The sequence below is a fragment of the Pterocles gutturalis genome, unplaced genomic scaffold, assembly GCF_000699245.1.
Source record: "Pterocles gutturalis isolate BGI_N339 unplaced genomic scaffold, ASM69924v1 scaffold13872, whole genome shotgun sequence".
In the NCBI taxonomy this organism is placed as follows: Eukaryota; Metazoa; Chordata; class Aves; order Pterocliformes; family Pteroclidae; genus Pterocles; species Pterocles gutturalis.
The window spans coordinates 161,194-180,929 of record NW_010110475.1 but is presented as its reverse complement, the minus strand read 5'-3'; the positions used below and the strand labels follow the sequence as shown (position 1 = coordinate 180,929).

Here is a 19,736-nt window from a genome sequence, read left to right as displayed (position 1 = left end):
TTTTGTGATATTCACCCCAGGACTTTGCTAGAAGTACAGCACAAAAAGCCCAAACTAAAAGATGTAGACATCAGTGCCAGAGAACTTTGAGGCACAGGCTTCAATCTCCCCACACAGAACACAGTAGTTCTGCAAGCATTACATTTTAAGACCGTCAAAATCAATGGAACATAGCTGTTTGTGGGGAGGTGGCATGCGTTTGGTGCTGTGCTGAAGAGCACCAGATTGCTGAGCCAGGTCTAAAACTCTTCAACAGTCAGAGTTTAAAGTGAGAAACTGTGCCTCCGGCTATACGATGGAATCCCAACAGAAAAAAAATGACAGAAAAACAAGTAAGCACTAAAATACTGGTGTACAAAAATATCACGTCTCTGACGAGCTATACGTTGTATGCTGCACAAAGGGAAGACAGCACAGAGCTTCAATCCAGCTATCCCTGGATGGGAAGCAAAATAGAGACATTAATCTTGTGCTTCACCTTAATAAATTAAAATTAATCTGATCCTGGACTTGACAACTTAGTTGCAGAACCATGGTCACAAAACCATCTTGCATCTATATTTCCGTGCAATACTCCAGTGAATCATGCATATATGTCAACATCCTTTGTGGTAAGAGCAGACTGCACAGTTCTCCCCCATGTAGCATAGATGTACCTGTATGTCTTTTCCTCTGACATTCACTAGTGATGAAAACAAAAATACATTTAAAATAATTAAGAATATTTAGAATTTGAAAACCTATTGCTTGTCTGGTAGTAAGTTTGAACTCTTTGCTCAATGACTTTTAACAGATACAAAAACCTCAATGGATAACTAAGTCTTCCAAAGCTGTAGAATACATTTACTTCCACTGTCAGCTGTGTTAATAGGATAAAGGTTTATCCTCTAGGAAATACTCCTCCATTATAAAGCTCATGAAGTAAAACAAGTTTATATATATAGTAAACTAGAATGACAGCAAAGGAAAAAAACTCCCATTAGTTCAAAGTAACTTATGTAAGCCTACTTGGTTTCTATGGCCAAGAGAAATTTAGCTTTTTTTTTTCTTTTCCTTTTTAATGGCAAAATTCACATTCCATCTTTACTGGCATACGTCTACCTCCTCCACCATCTCCCAGAGACTACTGTCCAGAGCTGGTGGACGGATTCACATGCAGTCACCCACACGCTAGTTCTGTCAAGACAGTTCTATCTGCAAACACTCTGCTGGGAAAAAACGCTGACCTGACTCCTTGTACCAAGCCAGTTTCAGGAAGAGCTGGCAGAACAGCTCATGACAGCTGGTTTGAACGGGACAGTAACACCCAGCAAGCACAAGTGGCAGAGAGCAGTAATTACTCATCCCCCTATAACCTGCAGCTGACATCAATTGTGCCCTGAGACACTTCACAACTTCTTTTTAATGGCTAAGAACACCAGAGGAATGAGAGAGTAAAATTTGCAAAATACAAAAGCCCACAGTTCTGAGGACCTATGAGAAAAACAGGAAGGTATAATAGAAAGATAGTTTGAGAGACACAGAGAAGTGCTTGTGTCTAGAAATTTCTAAGTCTTGAAAAGGAGAACTTGGGCTTTTCTCCTTTCTACAAACTACAAATGCAAAGTTTACCTTGTCATATAAACAAAGACTGACTGCAAAAGCTCAAAAACAGGAGTTGTTTTCGGTTGATATCGAGATAATGTATTTATCAACATCCTCTTGAATTTCTTGGGTTTTACGCAACACTAACATAAGCAGATGAGATCCTGCTGTGTGTCACTCTGATACTGTGCTATGCTCTACTTCACTTTCCAACGGGTCCTGTATTTTAGAATTGTCTAAGTGTATGTCAACAAAACACACGCACCCTCACTCTGGCTTTGGTTTTCATCTACATTCCTTTAAAATCCACTTTTAGACAAGTATTCATAAGCCTCTTCCAAGAACTTGAAAAAATGCTGACTGTAAACTCAATAGCAGAAAACATGTCATTACTGTCCACAGCTGTAGGTAAATATGAGGTGACATAGACTTAGAAAAATAAAACTGGAATAGGTTCTTCAGCTCAGACAGAGCAGGCACTTCAGACAAAGAATGTAGGATTTTAAGAAGTTAAGACTACCTACGTTCTCATACTAACAAAAGGTAAAATGCTACTCTACTTTTGTTTTATATGCTGTCAATATTAGCAAGATCAGATTGGAGTGTTCTGTTTCATCATCTCCTCCTGTACATAGATCCACTACAGAACCCAGTGGCAATCCTACTGCCAGAAACCATGTTCCCCACAGACGGTTGCAAGAAAGCCTAGAGACTTTTTGACTATGTGTCACATTCCTAGGTTCTTCTAAATATACTACTAGCATCTCAGAAAGCAACAAAGCAAATGCTGTGTAAACTTTAAATCATTAATCATTTTTCATTATTGTTAATCTCTTCCACAATAGCTTTTTAAAATACACCAACTGATATGTAGAAAGGTATATCTAAGTATCTTCAGAAGGTATACCTATGGAAGTATATATGCAAGATATGTCTGAGACAGTAGTGTGTTTCAAATCACCTACATTCTAAAATAATAGGAATGAGACAAAAAATAAGAGATATGAAAAGTCACTTTCATGTTGATATATAACCCATGTAAATAAGCTTTATTAAAAGCAGCAGCTGAATTAGATGGTGCCTTTTACACACTTTTTCTCATACCTTGACTTCTGCTTTGGTACTGCATTGTCCAAACTGGATTCAGATTGATTCTGTACTTCCTTTTAACATGAAAAAAATAACTTCCTTCCTGTCTTCCTTTTTCATCTATGAATACACCTGTACAGCTGATTAATTCACTAAGAACCCTTTTATCTACTTTCTGTGAGAAATCTGTACACAGTTGATAATTGCTAGATACCAAATCTGTGGATGGAAGAAAGAGCTACTGCTTGCAGTATCACAGAACTTCTTAATTATTTATTAATTGTTTAAAAGTATGCTGCCCTGCAAACCCTGTGGCTATAGGCAATGAGCACACTTTGTGCTTAAAGAGAAGAAACAGAATGCACTGACAGACTTAGAATCCCAAAGTGTGCTTAAACATTCCAAAAGCAAAACATTATCATAAGCAGTCATTTACAGAAAAAATGGAAGAGGCCAATTCCATCAGAATGATCTGCAGTTTAAATGGACCGCCAGCCTTGCTGTGAAACAGCTGAGGATGGAGAGAGGTCTCTCTATACTGACAGACAGATAAGCACACTTATCTATAAAGCAAAATCATCCCACTTTTTTTTTCCTGATTTCCTTCAGTATATGAACATTATAGGAATGCTGAAATAGTGTTTTCTGAGCCCCATATGCTTTATATTCCAAAGATCAGTAACTTTTCTATTTTTAACATTAATCGATGTGCACTGGGGAATGGGGGCATGCAGAAGAGGGGAATGAAAATTGTAAGAGCACATCTATAACCAGACCAGCTCTTTATATTTTATAATGATAATCAAGAGTACTGTAAATGCAAAAACTGATTCTTAATTACATTTACTAATCTACTTTTCCTTCTGCATTTACAGTAGGTAGATGCAATCTGTACTCACAGGTGGCACTAGTCACATGCGTGCTTACAAATTAGGTTGGCAGCCCTTTTTATTGGCTCTAATTTTCCTTGTCAAAATGTTCCATGTTAAATTTTAACATCATTGTTTTGATGTTTATAATATTTCATCTTTCTTGCTTTCATCATAAATGTAATGAAATTTGCTTTTGTTTCTTATTTTCAGATTCTAAGCTTTATGGTTTCCTTAGAATAGGAATTATTTAGTCCTGTTGCTACCATTAATATTTTTAAGCTTTTCTATGCAGAGACTGAAAGAACCAAAAGATATATAAGGAGCAACAATGTATTTACGTCCCATGATTTTTAAGCCAATCTCATTTAGAGCCTAGTTAGGGACTGTGAAGATTCACTCCAGTAATTCTACAACTGGGAGAGATCACTAGGATCACACAAGTTGACCAGGCCAAAGTTTTCCCCCAAACTAATTTTAGACTACGTACTATTTCAAAAACAAGTAAAAAAGAATCTGGTCTTGATTAAGGGCTTGGGGGGATGGATATTGGGACCTTTCTAATAGACCACTGTAAATTGTTACAATAATTAACTATCTTCATTTAAAAAACAAAGCAAAACAAAAAATCCCCCCCAAACAATCCCGTGCCTTAACTAAGCCCACATTTGTGCAATTTGCAAAATAATGGAATCCAATTTCAGACACCAGATTTTTTTAAACTCTTGTCAACAAGATTATAGAACCTGGTATTAGAAATTAACTAGAGATCAACTAATTAATCCTTTAATCATCCCTTGAATAAGCTAAATGGACTGAGCTCCTAGAGTCTTTCAGTCTAAGACACTTTTTTCAACTATTTCATGAGCCCTGTGACTTTTCTCTGAACCCATTGCAAATTATCAATATCTCTACAACTAAAAAAACCCAAAATGAAGGAAAATCCTTAGAATTAGCTTACAAATACAAAATCAATTTTTCTATGTTGACTGGAGAGTCCGATGTTTAAATATTCAATGATCACACTTGTCTGGTTTTGACGGTGAGTTTGGGCTGTGGTTTTGCCCAGTAACACAATAAAATAAAATATAACCTGGAAACGAAAAATGGGCATTTTCTACAGAACTGGTGTCATGCAGACAACTTGGTTGTAAACCTACCAATATCTACCGCTTGTAACTCAGGCCAGGATTTAATTAACTTATCAACCCTCCACATTACAAAACTGAAGAAATGGGCAACAAAAAAAAAAAGTATACAGGCATCTTCTTGGTAAGAGCAACATTTCCAGACATTGTCAGTCTCCAAGCTGAGACTATCGTGTCCACGGTAAGGTAAATGTCAGCAACAAACCAGATTTCAACAGTTGTAATACCTTTAAATGATAAAAAAAAAAGGTTTTCTGAAGCTGCATAAAGCAATGGTTTTGGCTGGTTTAAATTAGACAAAGTGGAAACAGGAATCATCACAGAGCTCTGTCTTTCCCATCTCTACAGGCAGTCCCTTCATTAGAGGCCAAAACAAAATACAACAAGCCATTTGACTTTGGCCTCTAACTGTAATTAATCAGCATATAAAAATGTATTCTCTACACAGCAGTACTACATATCATGTAACTGAAGGTCCTTTAGTTTTGCTGCTCTCACTAACTAGTCAGGTTAGTTTGCACCTCCAGAAAAATATGACTGCCTGATCTCTATATCCTTTATGCAACAATACTTGATTATTCCTTTTTTTTCTTTTTTTTTGCCTTAGCAAATCTGGAATGAATTAATTTATAGACAAGCTCAACACTCAAAAAAAAGTGGTTTGGTAGCTTTAGAAGCTTTAAGCATTTCCCAGATCTTTTCAAAATATCCTGTATTAATCCTTTCCCAACCTTTCAAACACTGTCGAAGAAGCTTTGTTATTTTTGTAATCCCTAATTTCTGACACTACTGTATGATTTTTGGCTTCTCAAGATTCTCAAGTACGATTCGTACCTTTGAAGAGTAGTTGTCGTATTAATTGCTTCTCTTACCAGCCCAATCTATCCGAATTAATTCTCCTTCCATTTGTGATTACACAATATCCTTGCATGAATTACCACAATTGCTAGCCTGGAATGTATTACGAGGAAAGCATTTAATGTATTTTTAGCTGTCTTTTAGTATAGCTAAAACAAGAGGAGGAAACAGATAATGTGATCAGGCAGCTCTCTACAGGCCAATGACAAATACACTGTACACATTGTTCAGAAACTTTGGCACTTTCCTTTTTAGATTTATTTTTTTAATTTTATTACTGGCTTGAGAAAAATAAATAGATGGGTGCTGCATAAGCACTGTAAAATTACAGAATTCTGCTGCCTGATCAAAGGGAAGTGGCAAAAGGAAGATGAGTGTGTACCTGAGTTCAGTTTGCATTCCCAATTTTCAGGCCCGGGTCCATCACTCCTAACACCTCATGTGGTTTTTTGCTAGTGCTGTGTGCTATCCAGCACCTACGATAATTAGTCAAGGGAGCAGAAATTTCATGCAGTTTATTCCTCCTAAATAGTATCTGAAAACTCAGAGCAGCTATGTATATAGTCATATACAGCCAGAATTATTCCCAGAATCTTGAAAGTATAAATCTAATAAAATATTCCCTTCCCATGTACCCTGTATCTTTCACTTCCAGCTCTCAGCAAAAACAGAGCATAACTTATAAGTGACAATGTGAGATTTGTTCAACTGATTCGGAGGTTCCGGAAAATAATTCATAAAAAATAAACATATTCTGATGTATTCTATGGCTGAATTCATGCAAGTGTAATATGCAAATCACTGACCATTGCTAAACTGCCACAGAACAAAAACTATGACAAAGCTGTCATACTTTCGCCATTCTTCTGCTGAAATGTCAGTTTAATTGCAAACGGGAAAATACACAATACGTAGTTAATCAACAGCTTTGTTTTAAAAGCAAGGAAGTTCCTAATTTATGTTTGGCCAGCAGAATGATGAAATAAACCAGCTCTTTTCTTACCCTTATTGTACATATTGGTTGGTACTTGGACATCACTGAGACTGATGTTTACAGGCAAGTTATTGAAGTGGTCATTTGGCACTAGAATGAACTCCTTCCCCAGCTCCAGATAGTTTCCTTCTTCATCTCGTTCATTTATGAGCACAGCATTGAAGTATTCATACTGCAACAGAAACAAACATCCAGCATTCTGAATTCACATTCAGCATCAAAAAAAAAAAAAAAAAGAGGTGTAAATGTTTTTACATATCTGTCAATCCATTGATTAACATTTACATGTATCCCCATCTAGAACAGAACAAGAAGATACTTTTATCATCTCTCAGATTCCCTCTGTACTTCTAGTACAGGTACCTTTCTGAAGCCAGATTTATCTCACAAAAACCTCATATTACCTCAGATCTCTGGTTTCCCTGAAAATGTTAAGGGCAGCCTAACACCCTGAACAAACAATGTATGCACTATTTTTAATACAAAGCTCTGGAGATTTAAACCATTGCCTGGATAATTATGTAATGATCATCTCTCTAGTGTACTTCCATCAGTTCAAGAACTGCTATCAGTGCTGAACTTGGCTCTTGACAAACTAAAAGTGTTTTTACTTCACAGGAATATTAACCAAAGCTGTTGTTGCTTACCCAACTGATGCGTACTGACCGACATTTCCTAAAGAAAATATTTACTTCATGCTGAATTTTACAAATGCACATCATAGCAGGTTTTGTAAAATTATGCATACTTTAATATGGACGTACAAACTCAGCAGTGACTTACTTTGAACAAGAAATTATTGTCTGCCTGTTACAGATTCCTGAAGAGTATTTGGCCTATTTTGCACAGAACTATAACCAGATAAGCAAAAGCAATTTAGATAAAATTATTGATTTCTTTACGACCTAGTTTAACCAGAAATTCTATCAAGCTTCGAAGGCAACAAGCAGTGAAGACTACTTTTTAACCTCTTCAACAACCTTAACCCTTGACAAGTTTGTGATGTGTTTCTTAATTGAATGAGACCAAAGTTTAGTGCCTTTGAAGAATCTCAATCTACATCTGAGTCTCTGGCCTAACTATTCATTTGAGAGTAAATCAACATAAATAATATTTAGAAATAAATTTATGCATTCACAGATCATCAGTATCTCTATAACTTGTACAGGGATAAATATATTATACCATTTGCAAAGCTAAAACAGACCAGCAAGTATAAAAACTTAAAAGTCTCTTCACAAGCACTGTTTCTTAGTGTGATGTGCAACTTGTTCTACTAAATGAGAATTAGTTAAAATCTTACAATCTGTACAGTTCTACTAAAAGGCTTGATAATTTAACCAGTATCTTAAATGGAGACTTATTCGGAAAGTGGCTTTCCATATCCTGCTCTTTCAGCTTCTAGTTTTTCAAAATGGCCAACTGTAGTCTGGATTTGAGATGAAAGTAGAATACAAAAGAAGCCACTGTATGTTAGCTAGATTTTGAGGAACTTCTCTGTGTGACAGAAATATTCAGATAAACTCAGTGTTCCATGTACCATTAATCACATATAACAAAGAATGAGACACATCAGTATTTGAAAGTCAGTTTAACAGAAATTAATCCGACATGATTAAACATTTGACCTTAAAGTTATTTTTCTTTAATCAGTTTATACTGAGATAAGCCAAATAATTTATTGCATACATTTCATGAATATATACAGATACTGAATTATAAAGTTCAGGAAAAAAAAACATCGTAGTATTTTTTTTTTTTCTTCAGGAGCCACAGGTAAAGAAAAGAGTAAAGATATAATTTTTCTAAAGCTGTAGTTTAATTATTTAATTAATTACAAAAGTTGTTAGAACTGTTCAACAGTCCCACAGATGCCACCCTTCTCTATACCATTTGCTGGATGTCACTGTTATAGATTTCATTCTTCTCATACCAAAACCCAAAGGATGAAGAAACGTGATCATTTCCAAGAAACACCAGTTCTCATTCTATTTGGGAGAAACCTTCTCCATCTCTGCTTATTATCCAGGTTTATCATGGATCATTAACTGCACTGCATGCCTGCCGACCACATGTGACAGCAGCTATTTCAGTTTACCCTTTCTGCAAAAGCCAGAGACAGTTGGCAGAAGACTTGAAAGCCCAACTTGTATTTCCCATCTTAGTAAGAAATAGAATACTCCCTCCAACATTAAGCCATGCACTAATGACTGTTGTAAAATGCAATCCTACTCCAATTCCAGGCAAAGAAGTAAGCTGTGTAGCTTTTCCATGATAGTATCTAAGTCAGGAAGAAAGGCTGATTTCCATCCCCTGGGAGTACAGCGATAAATAAAATATATTTCATGCTTCTTTCTTGCCAAACACATTTTCTTCATGCCCCTTGGATAGATAAGTTCCAGCAGGGTGAGGATGATTGTTTCATTTTGTTTACAAACCACTTGTTTTCTTGTCCTTAAAGACATGGTTTTGTCTTCCTTTTTCTCTATTGAGCATGATATCCCCTCCACAGCTGCTGGAGCTACAGATAAGCCATTGTGGTGCTTTCATGATGCTTCTTGGCTTTATGAGTCTTATCAGGATTGGCATAGAGAAATCAAAGGGGTTTGAGTTTTTCATTTTCCTATTAAAGACCACCATTCAAACCACTCACAACCACCTAACTCCAAATTTTAACACAAGAGTTGTATTTAAATATTATACTTTAAGCAAAAGGTGAATACATCTGGGGACAAAAGATTCTGTACCAAAATATGTAGCAATATACTGTTCCTCTTTAACTGAATTTAACTTATGTATCATGGAACATTTTCTACAGTAATTCACATGCAGACTTACTTCAAGGATGTAAATTGACTTTGCTCATGGGATTTATAATAGTCTGGAAATGGGAGGAAAAATGGACAGATTTCAAATAAGAATGTCAGAATATACATGTCAATCACCTCTAAAAGAATATTATTTCCTTTCATTCAGGGGGTTATTTTCTCTTCCAAAGGAGTTAATTAGTAGACATCCTCCTTCATCATGTTCTGTAAGTGGCAAGGCTAGCCAAGTATTAAAATCTGCTATATTTGAAATAAATGAAACCACTCGTTTCACAATTAAGGGTATTTAGGACTGATTGTTTCTTTGGTTGATTTAGTATTCACTGATTTATTGGTCTGAGTCTGTATTTTCTCTTTTCTATTCTACAAGTGTATACACAATAATATTATTTATGTAGATTTTTTTAAAGCAAATTGTAGCATAAAATAGTCCTTACAAATTTATTACAAATATCCTGGGTTTTTTTCTGTTTGATTTAGAGGGCTTTGAGGTTTTTATTTGTTGGGGGTTTTCTGCAAGTGGGAAGTCTACAAAAATAACACATTTAAGACAGTCTTGTAAGGTCTAAGGATTAAACAGCAGCTAACACATACAGCGCAAAAATACTACTGAAAAAGATCCACATATAGGCAGAGCTGTTATACAGTGGGCACATTCTTTTGGGTACCTTCCTTCCAGGGAAATTATTGAGTATGACAGCTGAAAGGTGACAGAAGGAAAATTTAAAATGAAAATTGGAGGAAAAAAAAATATTAAAGTAAATCCAGTGGCATTCTGACACTGAATTTGAGAAAATGCCCTAAAGAGGAGAAAGTCCTGTTTGCTGACAACACAAATAACGTTACCTGCTAAGCTCTGGGAGAAAATGACTTCAATTTAATCTTGTCAACGGAGGTCAATCTTTGATGCAACCTTAACTAGGCGAATTCTGAGTGCGCTCAATATAACATGCCAAAAAGTTATTAGTCTAATAAATAACAAAATAATTATCCAGGCTGGGAGCATAGCCAAGCTCTACTATGACTTGACCAATAGGGGAGTTTACACTAACCTTACATACAGACTTGCATGGTGAGCAATATCCTGGAGAAAAGGTAATCAAAGGAAATCTCATTCACACAATCTATTATACGCATCTCAAGATCTAAAAATTAACTTTTATACTTTAGTGCATTTAAATTTCCTCAATTAAACACATTGGGGCTTTTTGTTTGTACTTTCCTTAACAGAATCTGCACCATTCTGAATGTTTGAACAACCATTTTGGAAGCCCCCATTGTGTCATAATGAAGACAGCTTAAAGCAAGGCCATAAAAACTGGGGACAAATAGGAATCTCAGCTTTCATGTGATACTAATATTTTAACCTTGTGAAGAAAGCCTTCCCAAGGCAAGCCAATATAAACTGATCAGTAGTTCTCAATAGAACAAGCACCGGAACATTCTGCCTCAGCAAGGAGCTGATCATATTTGAGACATCCCAAAGAATCACATTGCTAATAGTCTGCAGAACCCCGGGCTGCTTTAACGTACTGGTAGACAGAGACTTATGGGGCTGTTGGGAGATTGATCACAAAATTCTTTTACAGGTTCCTTCAGGCTGACTGGGAAATGCAAGCTGAGCCACAATACAAAAGCGTGTGCTGTATGATCTCAGGATGGCTGCCACAGACGTATGTTAATGCTAATAAGAATTAATTAATCCAACAGGTATCATAGAAAAATTGTGGGAAAGTGCAGGGTTCATGGCATGCAAGGAGAACCACAGGAGTAGGTTGCAAGGTAAGAAGGAAACTTTGAAGCTTTCTGTTCCAGTTTAGCCACTTATTTTGGTATAATATCTCAACTAAACAAGCACCTTGATTACAACGGATACTTTGCTAAGCCATTAGTAATTTAGATCTAAATCTGAAAAGTATTGAGCGTGTATTGCATAATTGCAGCATTGTGGTAGATGAGTGACATTCTCTACTTCCATTTACATTCATCTTATTGAAAACAAATATCTTGTGGTGTTTAAAGTATTTATCAAATATTTGTTAACACTGTAAACAGAATATTTATTTAAATATAAATATTTACTGTGTAATTGAAAAGAAAGATACGTTCTAATGCAAGTTGCCTTTGCAACTTAGAGTACTTGGCACGTAAGAGTAAACATATCAGTTGGTTTCATTCTATTTCAAAATGAAGTATTTTGTTTTAATAAACAAAAGAATGCAAGCCGCTATTTTAGTTGGATATATTTTTTCTACAGTATAGAAATTATTTTAACCAAGACAGCATAAAAAAAAAAAGTCCCATTCACAGAGCTATGAGGACTAGGAAGGTGTAAGAACACAAGTGGGAATGATCTGCACTAACACGTCAGCAGCACTAGAGCAGTGTTGGGTTTACACTGATAATTTTTAACTATGTAAAAAATATTTTCACAGAGTTTCTGCAACCATGCAGCTCATCTAAAGATAAAGCTGGAGGACTCGAAGACACTAAATCAAGGAAAGTTTATGGCATTTGAATTGAACCTCAAAATGCTAGAGCATCAGAGAGAAAATGAAAAAGTAGCAAATAACATGGAAAATGAAGGAGAATGCAAAATCTAGCATTAAATAGCACAGAGAGCTAGAAACAAATGATAATCTGCATATCTATGAGAGTTTCAGGAAATTAGCTACTACCATCATCAAGTTAAAAAAAAAAAGAAAAAGAGGAAAAGTTTATTTTCTCAAGACTCTGACAAGCACGACATCTCCAAAAAGGCAGAAATGTTCGTAATATGTAAAAAACAAAATGAGAAAAGTTATCCTCTCTGAGGGAGATTTGCCTACTTCAAAACACATTGACAACATGCTCCACTCTGGTATTCACGTGCTAACAAAGAGGCAGATATCTGAATGCATATTGATTTCTAAGATTCAAAAAAGGCTCTTCTGACAGTTGTCCAGTAAAGAAAATTTATGTTTTGAAGCATATGATTAAAGCTCTTGTATTCAAGTACTTAGTCTGATGTAGAGAGAGTAAAAAGGGTCATAAAAGCAAACTGCCTCACTCAATGAAAACTGTTCTGAATTTTAAAAACCTTTTAAAATTGAGAAAACTGGAATCTTTTGTTGCAAGATATGATCTTTATAATTTCTGATTATTCCCTGAAAGCTCTTACTTGCTCCTCTATAGGAACTTCCAACACTCTTTTTTCCCTTTTTCATGTCTCCATTCAACAACAAGACTCAGAAAACACCTGGGATTTAAAATGTCGTGATCAGTGCCTCTCTAATTATGAAGTAGTACAGAAATGTTACTTGCATCTTTGCAAAAACAACCAATCTGTTTTCTACACAATCAGGTTAAGATTACCTTTCCCAGGTTATCCATTCCCTCCCAATACGATTACCTTATTAAAGTCGTCTTAAAACAGGATAAATAAATAATACTTAATTATAGTATAAAATCAACTATATCAGCATGTAAATTGATATCACATCAAGGTCTCAGAGGTCTTGTAAGGATTAACTGATTCACTAAAAGTGGCAAGTAGTAAGTAATTATGATGGCTATTTTAAATTATCCACTGAAGTTAAAAAGAGTCACTTTAGATTACAAGTTTCAGATAAAGCCTTCATTCCCTTTACACACAAATAACTTTAAAAATATCTATTTTTACATAGAAAAGCTCTCAAGATTCTTTTCTTTGTCACAAGGCTAAATAAAAACTCTCTGGTCACTCTTAAATTTAGTAAACACAACAAGGACGGAGAAAAGGTTTCCCTAAGGGGCTTTCAGTTTGACATGTCGGACACACGTATCACATACCTTATTGGAGATCTAAGGTTTTTGCTGGGTCTAGAAATGCAAGTGTTCAGTGTGTTCATTTTCATCCACATAAAAATCTTCAGGGAATACTTTCTGCTAAAGAGCAAAATAAATCCCTACTCTGGTGGCACCATAATTTCTGCCTTCTCCTAACGGACACTTGTTAAAAAGACATCAGTTACATCAGTAAGTTCAGAGACAGTTTTCATGTTCCTGCAGAGCTGGAGTGAACCATGGAGACAATTTACTGAAAATTTCTACAGCAGCTTTAACCAGGAGTTTCATGACTTAAGTAAATCATCTTGTAACCAGAATACAATAATGGTAGAGCCATGCATTTGTGAAAGTTGAGCCTTTCAAAACCACATAATTACACCACCAGTGCCAGAAAGCCTGCATCCCAGTCAGTGAGCTTACACTCTAATACCGTGAACCAGTTAAAAGGCAAAAATCTCCAACCTGGAAAATCTACCACTATAGTAGTGTGGCCCTTTAACAAGGTTTATCAGCTCTTGCAGATATTGCTGAGCAAGCACGACAGGAATACTTCTGGGGCTGTGTCAGAAACGCTCTCTCCTGCGCTTTCGCCCTGGCCTCTGCACAGGCAGAGCTCCCTTGGCTCCGGGGTTCTGCTGAGGAGGCACCTTCCCGACTGACTCCTGATGAACACAGTAGAGAACTGTACACTTAATGCTTCCAGTTCAGAAATATACTAATAGAAGAGGCTCGTTTTTCTTGCTAATAAACATGAGAGGTCTGTTGGGCTTTATTTAAACCACACTTTGGAAGAAGCAGCAATTAGCCTAAAACTTTTCACTCCAGAAGGACAAGCTCTGTGCAAGAGCAAAGAAAACAAAGGAGGACTAATAAGCACTTCTGAACACTTGAGAATGTTAAAACATTTTTGAACACATTTGTATCAAGCTTGCTACTACTTCCATGCTACAGTAGTGGTGATCCTCCCTTTTCAGACTAGGAAAACCAAGATACAACATTATGCAGTAATAAATTAAAATTTTTTCAGAGCATTGAAAACCCTCACTCTGCCCTTCATTTCTCCTTAAACCCCTGTAGATCACATCAAGCTAGTGAATAGGCAGGATCAAGATCTTCTATAAAATAATTCTGTAAAAGAATACACTATAAAAGGAAACAGCAAAATTACAGAATTGCTGCAAAATGCAGTAATATTTTCTGAAGTTTTCCATCTTACCACAAGGTAACCAATGAATGGCGTTCAATATAGAACATTAAAAAAACCTCTCCATACAGTTTAAAATCTGCTATAGAAATAGAAAACTAAATTATTTCACAAACAGAAAAGCTGAAAATTTTCAAGTGAAAGCAGTGTAGTTCCATGCATGTTCAGCTCATCTGACACATTCAGGTTGATGACAACCTCAAGGCTGCTTCTAATTATCAGTGGAGAATTATCTGACTACTTTGTGCCTTTTTACAATCATATGCCCTAAGTGTCTTAAGCAGGAAGAAAAAAATATTTCTCAAGCTCTGCATCTTCTCTGTCTCCCATGAGAAGCAACTTTAACCCAGACTCTTCACAGTCTTAGGCGCACATATGCTGCTGCTCTGTACTCAGCAAGAGCTGTATTGTCTCCTCAACAAGATACGCTCAGGGACAGTATGCTATATGTAGTGATTTGCTGGGCTGAGGGCTAATAACTATCCCCAATAAAACAGAAAGTAACAGGCAGTTCATATCCAGCAGTCGACAACACTTGAACACTAACTGTGGCTCTGAATGATGAATTAAACATGTACTTTACCAGATTTTCTTTTTCATACCAACAGGGGATAATCAAAATAATTAAATACTGAAGAGCTAGAGCAGAACAAAATTTCATGGTGCTCACCGCAATCCGAGGTTTGTTTTGTTACTCCCAACCACCCACCATACACACAGGAGGTTAAATTAATATTATTGACTACACAAAGGAAAGCAAAGGAACACGTGCAACGTTATTGAATTTATTTGGGAGTAAAGTGAGAGATGAGATGTTGAGCAACCGAATGTATACAACTCCTCTTCAAATGATTAATGACTCTCTCATGCAATATAGAAATTTGGTCTGCTAAGCCCACAGTTGAAATAACAAGACCACGATGATGAGTTAATTTAATAAAAGAAACACATGTCTCCGGAATCACACAGTTCTGGGGGGAAAAAAAAAAAATAAAAAAAATGACAACAGCATCTATTTTACTCAGGAAATGAATTAGAAGTGTTTTTTTAAAAAACAAAACAAAACAAAAAAACCTGGTCATTAAAATACTTAGTCTACAAGGGGTGGTGGAGGAGAAAAACTCTAAACCTAAGAGGATATTTTACAAGCTATAGTTATGTGCTAATATATCGGAATATTTTAACTTTCAAGTTACACTGAGAGAACTCTCCAAACCTGTCGATCATCCTAAGAACAGCAGGCCTTCTGATGGCATTATTGCTGAAATGCAAGTATCACTTCTCTGATTCCTTACAGTGCTGCTTTGCATTGATTTTATGAATAAAGTTTAAAAAAAACAAAAAGAAAATACTTTTAAATGTTACTCTAAGTCTTTTCTTGACTTCATTCAACAAGCATGAGTCCTAGATATAGAAATTCAGGATTTGCAAAAACCATCTGAGGCAGATTTGCCTCAAATACTAGTTTATATTTGGCCTTCGAGCTATGCTGGGGTGCAGGGTGGGAGGGTGGAAAGGGGGCAGGTTAAGAACTTGGATATTGCAAAATATCTACATAGGTAAAATGAACACCTGCACACTCTTCACTTCCTGAGCTTGTGCAAATAAGTGAGTGGTACAGTCCAAGAGTAGTATCATGAACTACAAAAATGGCCTCTGTGTTTTCAACTTTTAACCATTTTTCACATCAAGCATGGACAGGCTAACGATAAATATAACAGCAGCAAAAAAGAAACACATTATACAAACTGAACTTGTCAGAGAAACATCATGAAACTATCTGAGTCTGTACGATTATTTCTTCACTATATTAAAGCCTCAGATACTCATGGAACAGTTTACACCAATGCTCACTGAGCTGTAGACTGTGTTGCTGTCTTACACCTGTACATAACTTCAAAGCTGCGGCCAAATCATGGGATAGTTTAAGGCTCTGTGAAAGCAACTGAAGAAACCAGTTACTAGATTTTCAGAAACATTACCATTTTCTATGTTCCAGCTGCAATTTGTCTGTAATCCAGCTGGCACTTTTATCTATTCTGAACCAAAACAGATAAAGACTTTTAGAAAAGATGATCAGGCAAATCAAGGCAACCAAAGACATAAAATTCTAGTTTGAAACCCCCCATCTGGGTGATGGGATAACTGGCAGTTTTATTAATCATCTTCTCCACATTCCAGCTTGCTTCCCAGCCTTGTTTACCAGCACTAGAAGTGCAGGCTAAAGAGGTGGGAGAGATAACATCTTCCAAAAACTCTGAGGAATCCAAGAAACATTCCTACTAAGGGCCTTGCGTGAAGTGATTTCCTGAGAATTGAGGAAGACACCAGTGGACAATAGCAGTCCAGACTGGGTTACACAGTGCTTTTATGTGTTTCCCTCAGCTCGGCTTTTTAGGAAAGATCACACACGTAGAGGCCTCTCAGCCATATAAACAAATTAAAAACCATTTTGCAGCTCTCTTTAGTTACTCTCTCTAAACATCCTAATTTCCTATTTCACTGCTCCCTTCCTGTCTCTGGTTTAAAGAATAAATTGAAAACGACAAGACATGAGAGGGAATACAGCATCATTCAGTCACAAATGCGTCTGAAATGCTCATCTAGGAAAAAGCATGAAGAACCCTTCATTCCTACCAGATGTTTATCTACGATTCTCCTTCTTTTGTTACCAGAACATCATATGAAGAATGACATTTTTAAAGGCACACTTTTTTCTTGATTGTGATTATCCTCTTAATAGAAAATATGATATACAGATATAGAAATACCCCTGCATGTGTTTGCATTGAAGGAGAAAGCTCAATGTACAGAGATTATATAAGTTGTTAATTATGATTTGCAGGAAAATCCTATGCTGCCTTTAAACATTTATTGTAGAAACAAATATTACTGGAAATATAATGTACTCCCTTATAGAAAAGATTTACCAGTTTTGAGTATGTTGTCTCTGAGCTTATTGCCACAGCTAAAACAATATTCATAAACATATAATCATATTTAATGTTTTAAATAGTTGTTTTAATGGGTAATGACTATATTTAATGTATCTTCCATGCCAATATTCATAAACATATAATCATATTTAACGTTTTAAATAGTTGTTTTAATGGGTAGTGACTATATTTAATGTATCTTCCATGTTTGCTTCATTTCAAGTCTATGACAAAAATGACACGTAGTGCCAATAGCCTTCCCTGAAAAACAGAGGCCATAAGCTATCCAACCACTGCAATTCGATGTCATCCTGAACAAAAGGCTTAACCCACAGGAGAAAATATTTGAAATAATGAAAAATGTGTGAGGCTGACCCAGAGGTTATTAATTCAGACTTCCCAGACATAAGTTTACTACACAGATGACTTAATATATGTAGATTCCAAGGGAGAAATTACACTAGATATTGTTACACTTGCCTTCAACTGCCAGAAAAAGATCCTCCCTCCTAAATAAGGTGCCACAAAAGCACTTCATTAAGCAACCAGCTTGTCATTAGCTATTTCATTGAAATAATATATAGAGTGACTAGACCACACAGGGATCTGCACAACAATACATATAACATATCACGAAGAAACCCTGAAATGTAATACACATCTCAGCCATTTACTGATCTGTAGTTTAAACAAACATAGAGACCTAAACCAGACTCATAAACTTCAGTGACAAAAAATATTTTCAAAGACAGAAGGTCTTATGCTAATGGATACCATTCAAAATGCCTAATGTAACACACATCATCTTAAAACAGAAATACACCACGGATAATTCCTCAGCAAACATTCAGGTACTTAGAGTACAAATATGAGCTTAGGTTTACCTGACCTATATGCTGATGCTGAAAATTTGCAGAGTTTGTTTATAGTAAAGCTGATTGGGAGTAATGAAACAGCATCCCTGAATTTTCTCCAGTTTCCATTCTGAATATTACTGCATTTGGAAAGGGTTTTACAAGCGGAAGACTTATTATCAATACAAGATTATTTTCCAATCAGAATAATGTCTGTACTTATCTATCTATCTCCTGTACTTTAACCGCTTTACAAATGACTTGCATATTTGTCACCGTCTTGGGTTCAGTTAGACAGTGACAAGCCCTAAATACTTCAAGGAAATGACATATATTAAATTAAAAAAAGCTTCTCATCTCTGTTACTGCTATGCAGAGACTTTGCACTCAACGCTAATAGTGGTTCCTGCAGCTGAAAACAATAGCTGTCCCTTTATCCTGAAATGTATATCTGTCTAAGGAGCTAATCTGATAACGATACCACTTTTATGTACAGAAGAATTAAGAGGGTTTCCAAATGCATATTTTAATAACCCACTCCCCAAATCCTCTGTATGAGTGTGCCTGAGAAGATGAAATAATTTTGACTTTTAGTGCTTCTTTGCAGCAATAATTCTTAACGGCTCCCAGGCATTCATACAGTCAGCAGTGGCCAAAGAGCAAACCACCTTCGTCATCTTCACTAAGGACATTTAGAAAGAGATCAGCAGTGCTGATAGTTCAAGACCCAAACATTCAGTACCTTTTCCTGTGCTCGCAGCTCAAAGTATTAATGCACAACACTGGCATGTCCTAAAGTTCCAGTGTGAATTTGGGTTTCTCCTAGCTGAGCCTCACAACAACTAGTGAAGCCCAGGATTTTGTCAGGTAAAAGTTAACAAACGGGAAAAGATAACACAGACCTCAAAATACAGCCATACCTCTACAGTTCTCCATGGAAAGCAGCAAGATTAGCTCACTAACATTTTTCCTCCTTAGCTCCGATATTCAGGTTTCTCAAACCTTCACAGTGTTTCCAATAGCAGTATTTGTACATCCCATCATACTGCTGCCAAATGTTCCAGCAGACCAGCTGAGGAACTATAAGACAGTAACAGGTGAAAAGCCTCACCCTCTGTTTCTCTTTTATTCTGTTCATTCTTTGTTTCTTTCTGTTCTTCCTAAATCTAGTTTATATGAAATGCAGATGAAGCTGAAGCAGCACACATATCAATCACGCAGCCGCCAGAAGTAAAAATTTGAGCAAACAGGATAAAATGAGAAACTCCTTATTTTATGCCAGCCTTGCTGGAGTCTTACTATTTGAGGCTCTGCTATTAACTACAAATTAGTAGGTTAATGAATTTCAAGGAAGAATGACGGAAGTCTAAATGTTGTTTCCAAAACTCAAAGTTTTCTGTCCCACTTCAAGAAGACAGTAATTTCTTTTACTTTAAATTAGAAAAGTCAAGCATATCTATATACTTCCATAATGAAAACTTGCTGAAAATTATTTGAGTCTTCAATACATCCTGATCTTTAAAGACTTTGTCAAAAAATGCCGGGGGGGGGGGGGGGGCGGGAAA

General features: G+C 36.2%; 1 protein-coding gene across 1 annotated transcript in view; it reads right to left on the bottom strand.

Moving 5' to 3' along the window:
* Positions 1-19,736, bottom strand: part of LOC104461715 (voltage-dependent calcium channel subunit alpha-2/delta-3-like) — a gene marked incomplete at its 3' end in the record, with an annotated part of 194,885 nt that overhangs the window by 14,653 nt on the left and 160,496 nt on the right. Inside the window, exon 5 of the mRNA XM_010073396.1 lies at positions 6,552-6,714. Within this exon, the coding sequence (XP_010071698.1) occupies positions 6,552-6,714 (163 nt within the window). The remainder of the gene's footprint in view (positions 1-6,551; positions 6,715-19,736) is intronic.